Source organism: Pezoporus occidentalis, unplaced genomic scaffold (assembly GCF_034315485.1).
Source record: "Pezoporus occidentalis ecotype Australia unplaced genomic scaffold, CSIRO_AGI_Poc_V1 ctg98, whole genome shotgun sequence".
In the NCBI taxonomy this organism is placed as follows: Eukaryota; Metazoa; Chordata; class Aves; order Psittaciformes; family Psittacidae; genus Pezoporus; species Pezoporus occidentalis.
Genome location: NW_026916347.1, coordinates 449,919 through 463,756, shown reverse-complemented (window position 1 = coordinate 463,756; position 13,838 = coordinate 449,919). Strand labels below are relative to the sequence as shown.

At 54.4% G+C, this 13,838-nt stretch overlaps 1 protein-coding gene across 3 annotated transcripts in view; it reads left to right on the top strand.

The window, feature by feature from the left end:
• Window positions 1-13,838, top strand: part of PSD (pleckstrin and Sec7 domain containing) — a 47,231-nt gene that overhangs the window by 15,420 nt on the left and 17,973 nt on the right. For 2 of the 3 annotated variants that reach the window (XM_062606760.1, XM_062606759.1), the window contains 3 exons: window positions 3,774-4,217; window positions 13,144-13,344; window positions 13,743-13,823. In XM_062606760.1, the coding sequence (XP_062462744.1) occupies window positions 3,774-4,217; window positions 13,144-13,344; window positions 13,743-13,823 (726 nt within the window). The remainder of the gene's footprint in view (window positions 1-3,773; window positions 4,218-13,143; window positions 13,345-13,742; window positions 13,824-13,838) is intronic. The other variant, XM_062606761.1, reaches the window with a different exon arrangement.

Below are 13,838 nucleotides of genomic sequence, written 5' to 3'. Positions count from 1 at the left end.
TACTGTAGCTCCCCAGACAGCATGAAAGCTTGGATGTGTCCTTAAATGCATTGCTGCTCCTAAGGATGGTGCTGCAGGTATAATTACTGATGTGTATATACAGTCATTAATTTTACATGGCTTCTTTGTAGACCAGTGGGTTTCTTGCTTTGCAGCCCCTTGAATATTCCCCAGGAAGGTGCAGACCCTGCAGACAGCATCTTGACAACCACAAGCCTCAAACCATGAGCTTGTTTAGCCCCTGCATCACAGCCCTGGGTTTTTGCTTACGCACTGTTTCTGAGCTCTGCAGCTGCAGTCCTCCTCCCTGTTTAGCAGTCAACAGTATTGATGCTTTCTACTTCAAGCTTTCTGCTTTGCCTGCTCACAGAACTGGCAGCATTCTGCTGCTGCTCAAGCTGCTGTACCCTAGGCCTGGGAAGGACCAGTCCTACAGAATTACTGAAGCACCTTTGGATGCTAATTTGCAGCATGTAAACATGTAAATCCCTTTGAAAATCTAGCCTTAAGGGTTTAGCACCCTCTGTGAGGGGGATTTTGGTTTGGTACTATTTTGTTGTCCTTCATATTCTGGCCAAAGGGCATCTTCACATTGGTGAGTTACCCTCCCAAAGTAAGATCCTATGCTAACAGCTGAAAAATCTAACACCAAATCAAATGAGACATGGAAAGTGATGGAAGAAACAGTGTCTTCTTCCAGCAAATCTGCTCCCTGAATATATTTAGAGTCAGATCTACCAACTCTAATGACTAGTCTAAGCCTTTATTGTCTTTATTCCCATTAGTCCCAGAAAACCAAGACCTGTCAGTGAAAGTGGGCTCAATTTCCTTCCTCCCCAAGCACCAGCAGATGTGCTGGGTGAGCTGGAGGCAGGGCTGGTCCCGCAGCACGGGTGCCTTGGGCTGATAAGAGAGAAGAGAGTGCTGCGATGCCTGCTCCCCTGAGAGCGGCAGCTCCCGTTTCTCTCTGCAAGCGGAGCAGTCTTAACTGGGAAAGCCGTTGGATCTGCTACCTGGGGAGCCCTTCCAGAGCCTTTGTGCTCACTGCTCTGCTGAAAATAGCCGCATGGCAAGCCTTGCTGGGGATTAAAAATGGTCACGGCCTGGGTTTCATCAAACACTTAAGCATGTGCTTAACCTGCCTCAGTAGTCACAAGCCTCTGGTGTGAACACACAGGCCTCTGTCCCAGAGCCCAGCATGGCCACAGAGCTGCAGCTTAGGGTGATACTTCAGTGTGACAGCATGGATGTGGCAGCCTGGAGGGAGCGCAGTGCCCGTGGTGGGTACCTGTGGCTGAGCACAGGCTGGAATTAGGTCTAAAAGCAGGCAGCTGCCAGGCTGGAGGAGATGTGTGCAGGAGCCGGGGATGAGGAGCGCAAGGAGCTGCTGGGGCTGGTCCATGCAAGAGCGTAATTCAGAGAGGGATAAAATGAGGGGCTGTTGGGTGGTTCTGTGTGGCTTCACTTTCAAGCTGAGTTGGGATCCCCCCACAGCGCCTACCGTGCCTGTGTGGGCAGGAGTGGGGCATGGCTGGGGCAATCGGGGGTGTGGAGTGTCAGAGGAGCATTTTGCAGAGCGAAAACCTCTGAGGGCCTGAGGAGTGAGATTCTCCTCTTTTCTCCCCCCACTGGGGACTGCTCGGCTCTGCAGCACCAGGCGGGGAGAGCGGGCAGAACCTCTTCCCCTTCATCAGCCATCGGGTGCCGCTGCTGAAGCCCAGTTGCTCAGACCCTCATGGTCCCCGCGGGCAGGCCTTTGCCTGAAGGCTGCCCGCTGGCTTTGGCACTAACATGCAATGCAGCGGGGCTGTTGGCTCTCGGGATCTGCTTGGCCCTCTCCCAAGGAAGGCTCACCGCCTCTCCTGCCCCAGCTCAAGGCTGGAAACCTATCTGCCTTCCCGCTGCCAGTCACCCTTGCACAGATGCTCGATGACAGCTTCTGCATCTCCTCCCGTCCTCTGCTCCTCCCACCTGTGTTTGTCTGGCTCGGTGACGGTGCAATGACCCTTCCTGGGGGGCTGGAGCCCGTGTAGGGAGGGATGAGCAGTGCAGCAGCAGCTGATGAAGCATCTAGATCCAAGCAGGAGTAGTGTGTGCCGGCAGCGCTGCGCCCCTGCTGCTGTGACTAGATCCCTCTGGAGCTGAACGGCTTTGCACTTGGTATTTTGAGGCGGAGAGGTTGCTTTGAGAGCTCCGATGATGTGGGCAAAACCAGCTGTGGGGTTTTTTTCTGTGTCTTCGGGCAATAAACGCAAGAATAAGCCCAGCTCCCCCTCCTGGAAACAAGATCCCTTCTGTCTGCTGGCGCTGTCTTCGCCATTGCCCTCCTTATGAATATGAGGCAGAAAACAAAGTCAGCAGCAGTTAGCATGGTTTAGTAGCACACAGCTGGGTGGTAAGGACAGTGAATGCACATTTGCATCTGTAATGGGTCTCTTCAGCCTTGTCCTTGCCAGAAAGTTGGGAATGGTAAGAGCTTCAGTGCTGCGCAGCCATGATATGCTGGTGGATGGGTTAGAGCAGCCTCCACCCTGCCTTGCTTACCTGTGCCTGGCTTTGCTGTGCTCCTTTGAAGCCCACTAGCGCTCTGGGGGACTCAAGCTGCCAGCTCTTGTCCTGATGAAGTAATCAGGGTGAGATTTTTGAGCAGTATGCGAAGCATAATGAATGAAAACCATTTGGTCCTTGTAACAGCAATGCCTTTTCTGAGCCCTCTGTACAAAGCTGTTTGTTCATAACAAACATTATGACAAGGTGGAGCAGTTCCTCTCCTTTCATCAGAGGAGAGAGTGGCATAACAAGTGCTTTTCTGCTGCTTTAATAAAATGGTAGCGGCTTATGAGCAAAGTAGGCTTTTAGGGCTGTATTTATTATGCTTGTACAGCTGAAGCATTGATGTTCCCTGGGTTGGAAATGTCCCAGTTGTCACATGCTCTGATGGAAGGGCAGGCTACACTTCACCTCATTTACAGGACAAAACACTCAGGGCTCCAGGGTTAAGAAACTCCTGTGTTGGGCTGGACCCAGATGTTTGTGAGGCAAGCTGGGCCTCCCTGCAGAGCTGATCCCTGACAAGATGATGAGCCAGGACCAAGCCTGGCCTCTAGGACATGGGCTGGCTTAGGTCCCTGAGCCCAGAGGCGGGTGTAAGGCTCCCTCTGTTCTGTCTGGGGAAGCCTGGGGCTCAGCATTGCCTTGTGCCAGGTCCCAGATATCTCCTGGGACCAGCCAGCAGACCTTGCAGGTAGGTGCTGGTCATGGTCTGAGCATGGCGCTCACTGACTGCCGTGCTCACTGACCACAGTGCTGTGTTTATGGAAGAAAGTGTCACGCTGTCCTGAGCAGCTTTAGGAGGAACCTGGTGGGTGCTGGGAGCTCTGAAGGCTTGTGGAAAATGCAGCCACTTCTAGATTTGTTTGGAAATGGAGCAGAACCACATCCTGCTTCTGGTGCTTGAGCCCTTTATTGGATCTAAGCTCAAATCAAATGTCTGGGAGCAGTAGCCATCTCATAAGCTTCTTATGAGGATGAGCTACTAAAGGAACAAAAGTCTGTGGCACATTAAAGGAGAAGCATATGTCTGGAAAGAGGCCAGCCCAGTCCTTCTTCCCATGATGTCTTGGGCAGGCAAAGGTTTTTCCTTGGAGGTCGGTGGATGTTCAGATGAGATTTCTGCCCTCCCCAGTTTCCTTCTGGAACAGCACATGGATTTTTGTTGGGCTTTGATCCCTCGCTCCTCAGTGACCAGTTCTTCTCACTTTCTTTCCCTCTAGGGTCATGGACCAAGACACACAAGGTATGCTCAAGTCTCCAGTGCCCTTCCTCCTGGGGCACAGCCTCTCCAAGGATGGCATGGACTCTTTCAGCAAGCATTTTGAGAGCATCATGGAGTCCCATCGAGCCAAAGGCACATCTTACACCAGCCTGGACTCCATTGACATCCTCTCCTCCCCAGCCCGCACCCACGGGACCTTTTTCACTTTTGACCTCCCAGCTGTCACCCCAGAAATACAGGGACAGATCAAAGACAGCGCCAAGCTGATCGAGGAGAACTTTGCTCCTCTGGCTCACTTGGAGCCAGACTCTGGGACAAGTTCAGCTACAGATGCCCCCTGGACAGAGAGGGAGGAGGAGCAGGGGAGACGAAGCAAAGGTGTACGGCACAGCCCTTGCCGCTCAGAGGACAGCTTTGCTATTCCCTTGGCCTCCAACATGAGGTGAGTGACCAAAGCTGCTTGCTGTCCAGCTGAGCCACCAAAGCTTCCTGTGGAGTCTAACCCTGTATGGAGTGCTTTGCAGCCAAGACCGGTGTTGCAGGGGAAGAGGTGAAGGGTCAGGAACAGATTTTCTGTGAAACTGCTGATCAAGCCAGTGATCACCACAGTGTTGTGGTAGGCACGTTGGTAGGAGCACATCTCCTTTTTGATCTTGGCCAGCTTTGTTGGTGCTGGAGGGCTGGAAGGTTTCCTCCAGCCTAGCAAGCAGGGAGTCACAGGAGTTCAATCCTATGGTGGTTCCCATTGCAGGACAGTCCAGTATCCATGGTGGCTGTGAGGAGAGGCCAGTCACAAGCTGAGTAGTGGTAGAATTTCAACAGCCTTTCCCTCCTGGAGGCCAAAACTTCCTGGTACTGCCGCACTCCTCACCGAGTAGCACCCTCCTGTTTCTTGAGGGCAAGAGTCTCACAGTCTTGTACATATTGTCCTGGCCTCCTGAACTTCCTCAGGCTTGTGTGTGTTGGGAGATGGAGAGCAGAGATTATCACGACCCACCCTGTACCTTGCTCCAAGCCTGCCTGCTCCTGGGCTCAGGATGGCTGCCCCATGCTGGGGAAAATCTCTTGTGGATCTCTGAGCTGGGGAAGCTCAGCCCCACCACTTCCAACCTATCTCTGTGTGAGACCATGTTCAGGCTGAGACACTACCTTCCTGCAACCCTACGCCTTCCAGCAAGGTCTTGGGCTGTGGCACTTTTGATAGGGCAGGTTGGCAGGCGTCATCTTCTTTTTCCGAGGTACACTCATCTGGAGTGTGGTCAGGTTCAGTCTGGATGTCAGCTCTTGTCTAGTGGTTCAGCTGCAGAACTGGTGACTCTTGGAGGAGTTGCTGTCCCAGTCATGCCAGTGCTGACCTTCTTGTTTACATTGCCTCCCTGCAAGGCCTCTCAGCCCAGTGGCCTTCTGTGCAATGCCAGAGCCTCCTGAATCCCTCATCTGCTTTCTAGGCTTTGTTTTTTTCCACACCAGACTTCTTTGGGTTAGGTCTTTTCCACAACAAACTGATGTCACTTTTGGTCACAACCTGCACCATCCTCATACACTCATCTTTGGGTGGCCAGGTGGAGATCTGAGCTCTGTGTCCTCTCTGATTTCTGCAGTCCAGAGAGGAGAGTGGGGTATCACACATGCTTGTGGTCCCTGGATCACTCAAAAGGCATTTTGGGGCAGAGGGGTGGTGGGTTAGGCCTTCCCTTTCTTTGGTACACAGGAGCCAGGGACATGGTGGCACAGAGGCCAGGCAAGGTTTGTGCTGTAAAAAAGGTGATGTCTGAGAGGCACGAGGCAGCAAAGGGTGGCAGTATCCAGCCATGATCAGTGCTCTCTGCAGTAAGAATTGGCTTTCTATTTCTTCGACAAGGCAAGGGAACAAAACAGAGCATCCTGGAGAAACCAAGAGGACAGTATCTGACTTATCATCCACAGACTGCCATCGTACCACAGCAATACCAAAGCAGGGGTATGGGGAGGCATGAGGGTGCAGAGACACAGCAACATGGCATCTTAACAGAGGTTTTTCCTCACTGGTTTATAGCCAATGGAGCACAGAGTGTGCTGGCAGCACACACAGAGCATGGCTGCTGCAGGTTTCAGAGCAGTGCTGGGCTGTGGCACAGGCCATGGAGGCGTGTTGTGTCTTCCCCCCAAACTGCCGTGCACCTTTGCTGCCACCTTTGCTGAGCCTATTCTCCTCTTCCAGCCCTCACAAGCAGGAGTACCTCTGCTCTGGTGGCAGGGGAGCACAGGGGAAACCCAGCTGCAGCCCTCACTGCACTCTCAAGTAGTTTGAGGAAGAATCATAGGATAGGTTGGAAGTGACCTCAGGGATCCACTGATGGAACCTTTCTAGGCAAAGTATGACCTAATAAGATGTCCCAGCACCCTGTTCAGCCAGATCTTGAAAGTGTCTAACACTGGGGAGTCCACCACCTCCCTGGGCAGATTGTTCCAATGGCTGACTGTTCTCACTGTGAAAAATTCTCCTCTAGTGTACAACTGGAATCTCCCCAGGAGTAATCTGTGCCCATCACCTCCATCTTTTCTATGTAACTCCTTGTATAAAGAGAATAGCTGCCTTCTGTGTAGCACACTTTAAATACAGGAACATGGTGATGAGGTCCCCCCTGAGCCTTCTTTTCTTTAGGCTGAACAAACCCAGTTCTCTCAGCCTTTCTTCATAGGGCAGGCTTCCCAGGCCTTTGATCATCTTTGTGTCCCTTCTCTGGACCCTCTCTAGCCCTGTCCACATCTTTTTGTATAGCAGAGACCAAAACTGAACACAGTATTCCAGGTGTGAATTCCATGGCTGATTGCTTAAAGGTTCCCAGTGGCTCCAGGTGCCTGGCAGGGTGGATTTGCTCGAGCAGGGAGTATCCTTGTGATGCTCCCACTAAGGGGTAATGGAAATTGCTGGGGAAAGGAGCTAAGGAACTTCTGCAGCCATTGTTATACAACATCACCCATGTCAGCGGGGCCAGAGCTCGGCATTCACCACTGCCCATGGTCACAGGCAGTACAGACTGATGGCCACCAGCTCAGATGGACTGGGGACCCAAGGCAGGGGGGCTCTGCGGTGGCGGCTGTGCAGGGCTTTGGCAAAGGGGTGACTGGTGGTGAACACTAGAAGGTCTAGGCTTGTGTGTGCTGCCCTGTGGCTGTCCTCTTTGTATCTGCCAAACCTGTGGCATGAATTGTTGCAGTGGTTGGGGTTGGGTCTGGCTGGGGATGGCCTTGCAGCCTGTAACTGTCTCTCTTGGTGGTGATGGCCCCTGCATTGCAGGGGAGACGTGGTGTCCCCCGCGGCCGGCAGCCTTGGTTCATGCAGCCTCAGCTTACATCAAGGTTCTGGTGTCCCTTGGCATGCAATAGTCTGAGACCATGCTTTTATCTTGACCTTGTACATGGGGAATGTGTCTAAGTGCAGACCCAGTGAGGCTGCCCCGGGCGCTGGGATGCGTGTGCCTCCTCTGGTGGCCTTGGTTGAAAGGGAGGGAGCAGTGGCTGAACAGCAAGAGTCCCATTGTGGGACTTCCTCCCTGTTCCTCCACAGCTGGACACCCCACGGCACTCCCAGCGTGGGGCAGAGGCTCTGTGAGTAGGTTATCACCTGTCTGGGGGGAGGTGAAGGTGTGCAGATGCCTGCTCTCCCTGGGCACAGGACTGCACTTAGAGCAGTCTGTCCTTGGGGTGGTGATGGTGACCCACGGGGTGTGTGTGGGGGCAGAGCCCTGCAGGGCTGGGGAATCCCTCCGGTGCTGGTGAGATGGCGGGGTGGGAGCTGGGGCAGCCCTCGGGACTGCAGGGCTGTCACTCCTGCGGTGGCAGACAGACTTTTGCAACTGCAGGTCCAAATCGCCAGTCGTAGCCACGCTGCTGGTGCAAAGCGGGCACCCACAGTGCGCCCTCACTTGCCGCAGTCCCGCGCACCCTGCAAGCCGTCACCCCCAGCGGAATGCAAATGGACAAACTGCACCTCCCTGGGGGTGTGAGCCCCCTGGTCCGGCCGCCCATTTCCCCTGCTCATCCCGCTCCTCCAGAGCCAGCCGTGCCGGGTCCTGAGGGTGCCGGCTGAGGGAGGGGACGTGACTCGTCCTCTCGTAAGAGGCACCGGAATCGGGGGCATCGCCTGAGGTGGGACGGGAAGAAGGGCAGGAGGAGAAGCGGCAGCAAAAGGCGGGGGGGGGGGGAGGGGGAAGGTTGCAAACAGCCTGGTGTAAAGGGCCCCGTATCACGGTGAGGGGCGGCACGCCCGCAGCCTCGCTAGAGAGAGAGCTCCGCGCTGGCGCTGCGGCGTGGGGAAGCACAGGGAGCCCCAGACGGAGAATGCGCCGGGAGACAGACCCTCTATCCCGACAGACCGCGGCTGCCTGCAGCTCCTTGAGGGCCAATCCCCCGCCAATAAGCTCTGCTGTGTTTCTTTATAAGGTCCTTTTTGTTACTGCAGCAGTCGGTGAGCCGGTGCCCCTCCCCTTCCCGAGCCCAGCGCAGGTCTGTCAGCTGGCCCGAGTTCCCAGTTGGCACTGGGGAAACTGGTGAGATGATGCCTTTGAGGGCTGTGCCCAGTCTGGGGCCCCGTCGGGTGTATTCGGGGTTTGATGTGGGAGGTTGGGGGTGAGGGTGAGCAGAGGAAGGAGGGCAATGAGGAAAGAGAAGGAGGAGCAGGGAGGGATTGGATGGGAGCACAGGATGGGGACAGGGCTGGGGCAGAGGACGAAGGGGGTTCTTTACAAGCATTGTCATGGCAAAAAAATGGGTCATAAGCCTGGGGGGAGTTTTCCCCCAAGCATGTATTTCCATGTCAAGCTCTGAAGGGCAGCAGGAGCTGGGAAAGAGTACACATCAGCTGAAGGATGGGGCAGCAGACCAGGTCCCAGGTCTGACAGGGCTGCCTCCAGGGGCACATCCCATCCCTGCGGGACACAGCCCACATTAATCTCAGGCATTAATTCCAGCCCCTGGGTCAGACTAGAACCCCTTGGCTAGGTTTTGCTCAAGGATCTGAGAGACTCAGGTTTCCTTGTGCTGACCCTATGGCATTTGTGTCCCTGAAGAAGAAGACAGCTCTCTACCCAGCAGGTGAGTAACCAGATTTTAAGGGTCTCCGCTGGCTCCAGAAATTGTTTGCTGGGAATGCAGATTCACCCTTGTCCTCTGCAGGAGCAGTTGTGACCCCCACAAGGGACTGACGGGAAGGGGTGATGGAGGACAGGCAGGCATCTCCAGAGAGGGCTGGTGCTGCAGGGGAGGCTCTGGAAGTCTGCAAAGAAAGAGGACTGAGGAGGGGCACAACTGCCCAAAGTTAGGTCCTACCTGGACCTGGCAGCAGGAACGCTGGAGGGTGCTGCTGTGGCTCCATGTCTTTAGGATCGGAAAGAGCTGCCAGAAAGCAGGACCAGCCCTGCCTGTGCTTGGAAGCCAGCCTGGTTGACCTTCAAGTGTCCTCTCAGCCCTAACTTCAATTCTGCAAGGAATGAACCAGCCCAGATCTTGTCTGTCATAAATCACAGTCGCTCCGCTGAGACCGATGGAGGGAGCTGCGTTTATTTAGCTCAGCCAAAGATCCGGTCTGGTACATTCTTAGCAGCAACATTAGGCAGGCTGTGCTTGCTTGGCAGAGGCATTGGGCATCTAGCCATGCATGTGGGGCACTGGGAATCGAGGGCAGACTGCTGCTCTGCCCCATGCATGTGTCCCTCACAGACTCAGACAAAGCTTTCTGCGCTGTCCCTTCATGGTGCAGGATGCAAACCAGCCTCCTGTGGGGAGCAAGCAGCATGTGGATTGTGGTTGGAGGTTGTGAGTTTCCTGCAGCAGGTGTCTCACCTGGAAACATGTCAGGCAGGACCTGGACAACACAGGAGCTCAGCTGAGCACCCCCAGCTGAAACGAATGGCCACCCCGCCCAGCCTGTGGTCAGGGGCATCTCTCCTCCCCCATTCCTGGGCAGCGGGGTGTTGGTGCAGGAAGGATCCCACTATGCAGATACCATATGGGAAGGATCCTACCATACAGATATATCCCTGCTGGCAACCAGAAGCTGAAGGTCAGCCCTCTACGGCAGGCTTTACTGAGCTAGTGCCTTATTGCTGCCCCACATCCAGGAGAGATTTACTCTTGGTTGCTAGCAACCATGGAGAGAACATGGTGCTGAGTGAGCCTGGTTTGTGTTGGCAGGAGGGAGAGGAAGTCAAGGCTCCTGCAGTGACATGCTGCATTGCAGCCAGGGATGGAAGGTGCTGCAGTGTCTCCTGCTGGGCTCCAGGCACTCAGCCAGTGAAGAAATATTGGGGTGAGACAAAGATCTGGCTCCAAGGAAGGAGCATTTGGCCAACAAGGAACATTTGAGCCCCGGAGGATTGTCTGTGGTGTGGTGGCCACGAGCAGGACCATGGTCTTGCAGCAGCTCCCCAGGGCTGGGAGCACATGTGCCTTGTGCTGAGCTGGGATGGGAGGTGGTCAGTGCAGAGCCTCTGCCCTGGGGCAAGCCCTGAGCTGGATCATGTCCCTACCTTGATGGAAGAGACTCCAGAAGCACCTCACTGCTGCCAATACATGGGCTGGGACCTTGAGCTCCCAAAGAAACACCTCTGAGGTTGCAGGGTACCAGTGCTCCCACTGACATGGAGTGTGGCAATGGCTGTCCAAGGCGGGCAGCACAGAGAGGAATTAGCTGGTGCTGGGTCTGCTCAGGGATGACTCATCTGAGGCATGCTGAGGATACTCACACAATACCAAATTTGATCTTTATTTCTTAAGTGTGGGCCACTTCTTGAGTTGAAAATGTATCTAATGTAAAAAATATTGTCTCAGTGTTTCTTCAAGCCAAACTGAAATGTCACTTTAGAAAGTACACTAAAAAAAACCCACCCTGAGACATTAGCTCATTGGCAAGAAAATTAACATCACCTCAGTTGCCTTATACAGGGACACATCTCTTTGCTCTGTTCCCCATTTGCTTGAGGATTGGGTTCTTGGTTTTCTCTCCTTAAGCTCCACGTTCTCCAAGCCAGATGGGGCTTTGAGGGGTGACAGATGGGTGCCACGAATGGGGGACTTCCAGCCTACTGAAGAACGAGAGTGGCTTGAGTCTTGGAAGAAAACACATTTCATGGCATGGCTGGGCAGTGCCTAATCCTGAGAGCAAGGTTATGCTTTGCTGTTGTAAATCCCCAAATCAGTATGAGGACTTGGTGAGGGAGTGAGCAGCAGATCCTGCTAGCAAAGCTGCTTTGACACCCAGGCTGTGATCCCTGCATGCCCATTGCAAGAAGCAAGGCAAGAACTGCAACCACAGGTTGGGAGCCTGCAGGGAGGTACAGATGTTTAAGGACAAGAGAGGTTTTGTAAATGGCCTATGCCTGGATGCTCAGCAGTAGCTAGGAAAGCTGAGGACCACAGATTGGGAAGAGAGGTCATGGTGGCTCAGAGCTCTGTTTGCCCAGGGAGGCTCCAGTGGCCAGCCAAACGAGGTAGGACAGGCCAGGCCTAGTTGGGAGATTTTGATGATGGTGGTTGAGAAGAATGAAAAGGTGTTCAGAGTGTGACTGAGCAGCTGCTTGCTCTGGAAGTGCAGTCAGAGGATGGGGAGTGGTGAAGCTTTGGCTTTGAGTTTTGTAGCTCAGCCTGCAGCTGGAAAAGCAGCCTTGGAGCTGCTGTGACAGCATATAGAATTTAGTGAAAAATACAGTCACTACAATGTATGGCTGGCAGGGGCTGGTTGCGGGGATGGGTTTGTCTCTGCTGCTGGGAAGCAGAGAGCCTGTGAGCCCTGTCTTTGGCTGAGAGCACAGTGGCTGCAGCCGCTCAAGGAGCCAGATGGTGCTGAGGTGTGTGCCCAGTACTGGCCCCTGGGGTGGCTTTGGCACTGACAGAGAGTGTTGGGCACAGCTGGAGGGCCGTGGGCACCAGATTCCACACCAGCAGCACCTTTGGATGTGGCCACCCTGTTTTGGGAGGAGAAGTTTTAGGCAGGTGGGAGGGATGCCTGCAGTTCAGGGTGTGCTGGTGATGCAGGTGGTGATGCTGGAAATGCCTGCCCAGCACAGTTCCACAGAGCAGGTGGACTCAGAGCCGGTTTGCTCCTAGTGACCTTGTGGCAAGCCTCATAGCTGCTCCCACCAGGGTGGCATGGGGTGATGGACAGGCTCTTGGAGAGGGCTGGGGCTAACTGGGCAAGGATCTGCCCCGGGAACCCAGCCAGGTCTTACCAGTGTCACTGCCCAGTACTGCCAAGCTCAGCAGTGGTCCAAGCCAAGTACATCTCCCTGGGGATCTGCAGGGTGTCAGAGCTGCTTTCACTAGGGAGGTGTCCATCCCTTGGGTTTGAGCACAGAGGGGCTTCCATGCTGGATGTGCCAGGAGGGTGAAAGGAAGGTGCCCAGGAGCCCCCTGGGGCAGGGGGCAGCCTCTCAGTGCTGTGTGTGGCTCCCCTGGGAAAAGCAGTGCTGAGCAGCAAGGAGGCTCAGCCTCTGTGCAAGAAGTGGAGCCTCAAGGCGATTGGCCTGGGTAATTGGCTTGGGAGAGCAGGCCTCTTAAAAGTCAATTAGAGACTTTTAAAAATAAATGGGACTGGAACATTGCGAGGGCTGCCAGAAAATTTGGGCGAGGTCAGAGTTACTTAATGTTCGTTGTTGATTAGATTCAACCGGCTTCTTGGTTGGGATAACTTCGGTGGCACTGAGTCAGACTGCTTTGGGGGCTAAGCCAAGAGTGTCTTCTAATGTGGCCATTTAAGGCATGGTGGGCTGAGAGCTGATGGGCAGCCTGAAGAAGACAGTACACCCCTCTGTGAGCTGGGAGGCCGGGGGTGGGGGAAGTTCTTCATCTTTGCCTCAGTTTTCCCTTCTGTGAAGTGCTTTGAAGTTGGAGGGTGAGAAAAGGCAAGTGAAGGAATTATTGTCTTTATCTCGGGTAGAAACTGCGCTCAAGAGCAGCACAAGATGTTTGTGCAGGTTAAAAAATTAGTGTGGATGTGCAGGACAGCATGTGATGTGCACAAGTTTGTGCTCCAAGTCTTCACTACGGCTGAGCTTGGCAGAGCCTGAGCCCATACATGCAGTTTCCCAGCCTCAGGGTGGAGGACTTTGGAGTGGTTGTGCTGTCACTCTACTTACGGTTTGGATGTGGGTTTGGAGGCCTTGGTCCTGTCATCAGTCACTTGAACTGTCCTGTCACCCCACCTCTCCTGCAGCCACATACCCAGACTTTCCCTTAGTTCCCAGAGCTGACCTGGGGATGTCTCTAACCAGTGTCACCCTGGGCCCCAGCACTGAGTAGCTGCTGGGGGTGAGGAACCTGCATTTCCTGAGAAGCTGGACAAGGAGAGGATCTGCAAACAGGCTAACATGGAGCGTCCCTTCCCATTGCAGCAACCACCCCCTGAACCAGCTGGTTTTGGACTCAGACTCTGAGATGGACAGCATGGAGCAGCTGGCCCTGGGCAGCACGGACACCCTCTCCAATGGGCACAAGGCTGACCTGGAGGCTGCCAAACGCCTGGCCAAGAGGCTCTACAACCTGGATGGCTTTAAAAAAGCAGATGTGGCCCGCCACTTGGGGAAGAAGTACGTGTGGGTATTTGTAGGGAACATTCCATTCTGCAAGGGGCCCACTTGCACCCACAGTGCACCCACAGCTGCTGCCCTTGTGGTGCACCGGGCTGGCAGAGAATAGCTGGCAGGACCACAAAGCCCACTCTGCACAGGTGCTGGGGCAGGGGAATGGTTAGCAGACGTCTTGTAAGCCCTTCCAGTTCTAGCTTCTCCAGTTTCTTTTACATGCCCAGTATTCCAATCGGATCTGTGGGTGACTTCTCTGCATTTCATGGAAGTCTGGGGTGTCTGTGTCCTCAGCACAGTTTCCACAACCCTTGGGAGCTCTCAGCCTCCTAGAATCCACCCACTGTGTGCCTTTGGTTGTCCCCACATTCTGGTTGATCTCACTCTCACCTCCCTCTTTTCTATTTCAGCAATGAGTTCAGCAGGATGGTGGCAGGGGAATATCTGAAGTTCTTCGTGTTCACGGGGATGAGCCTGGACCAGGCCCTCAGGTCAGAGCTGAGTGC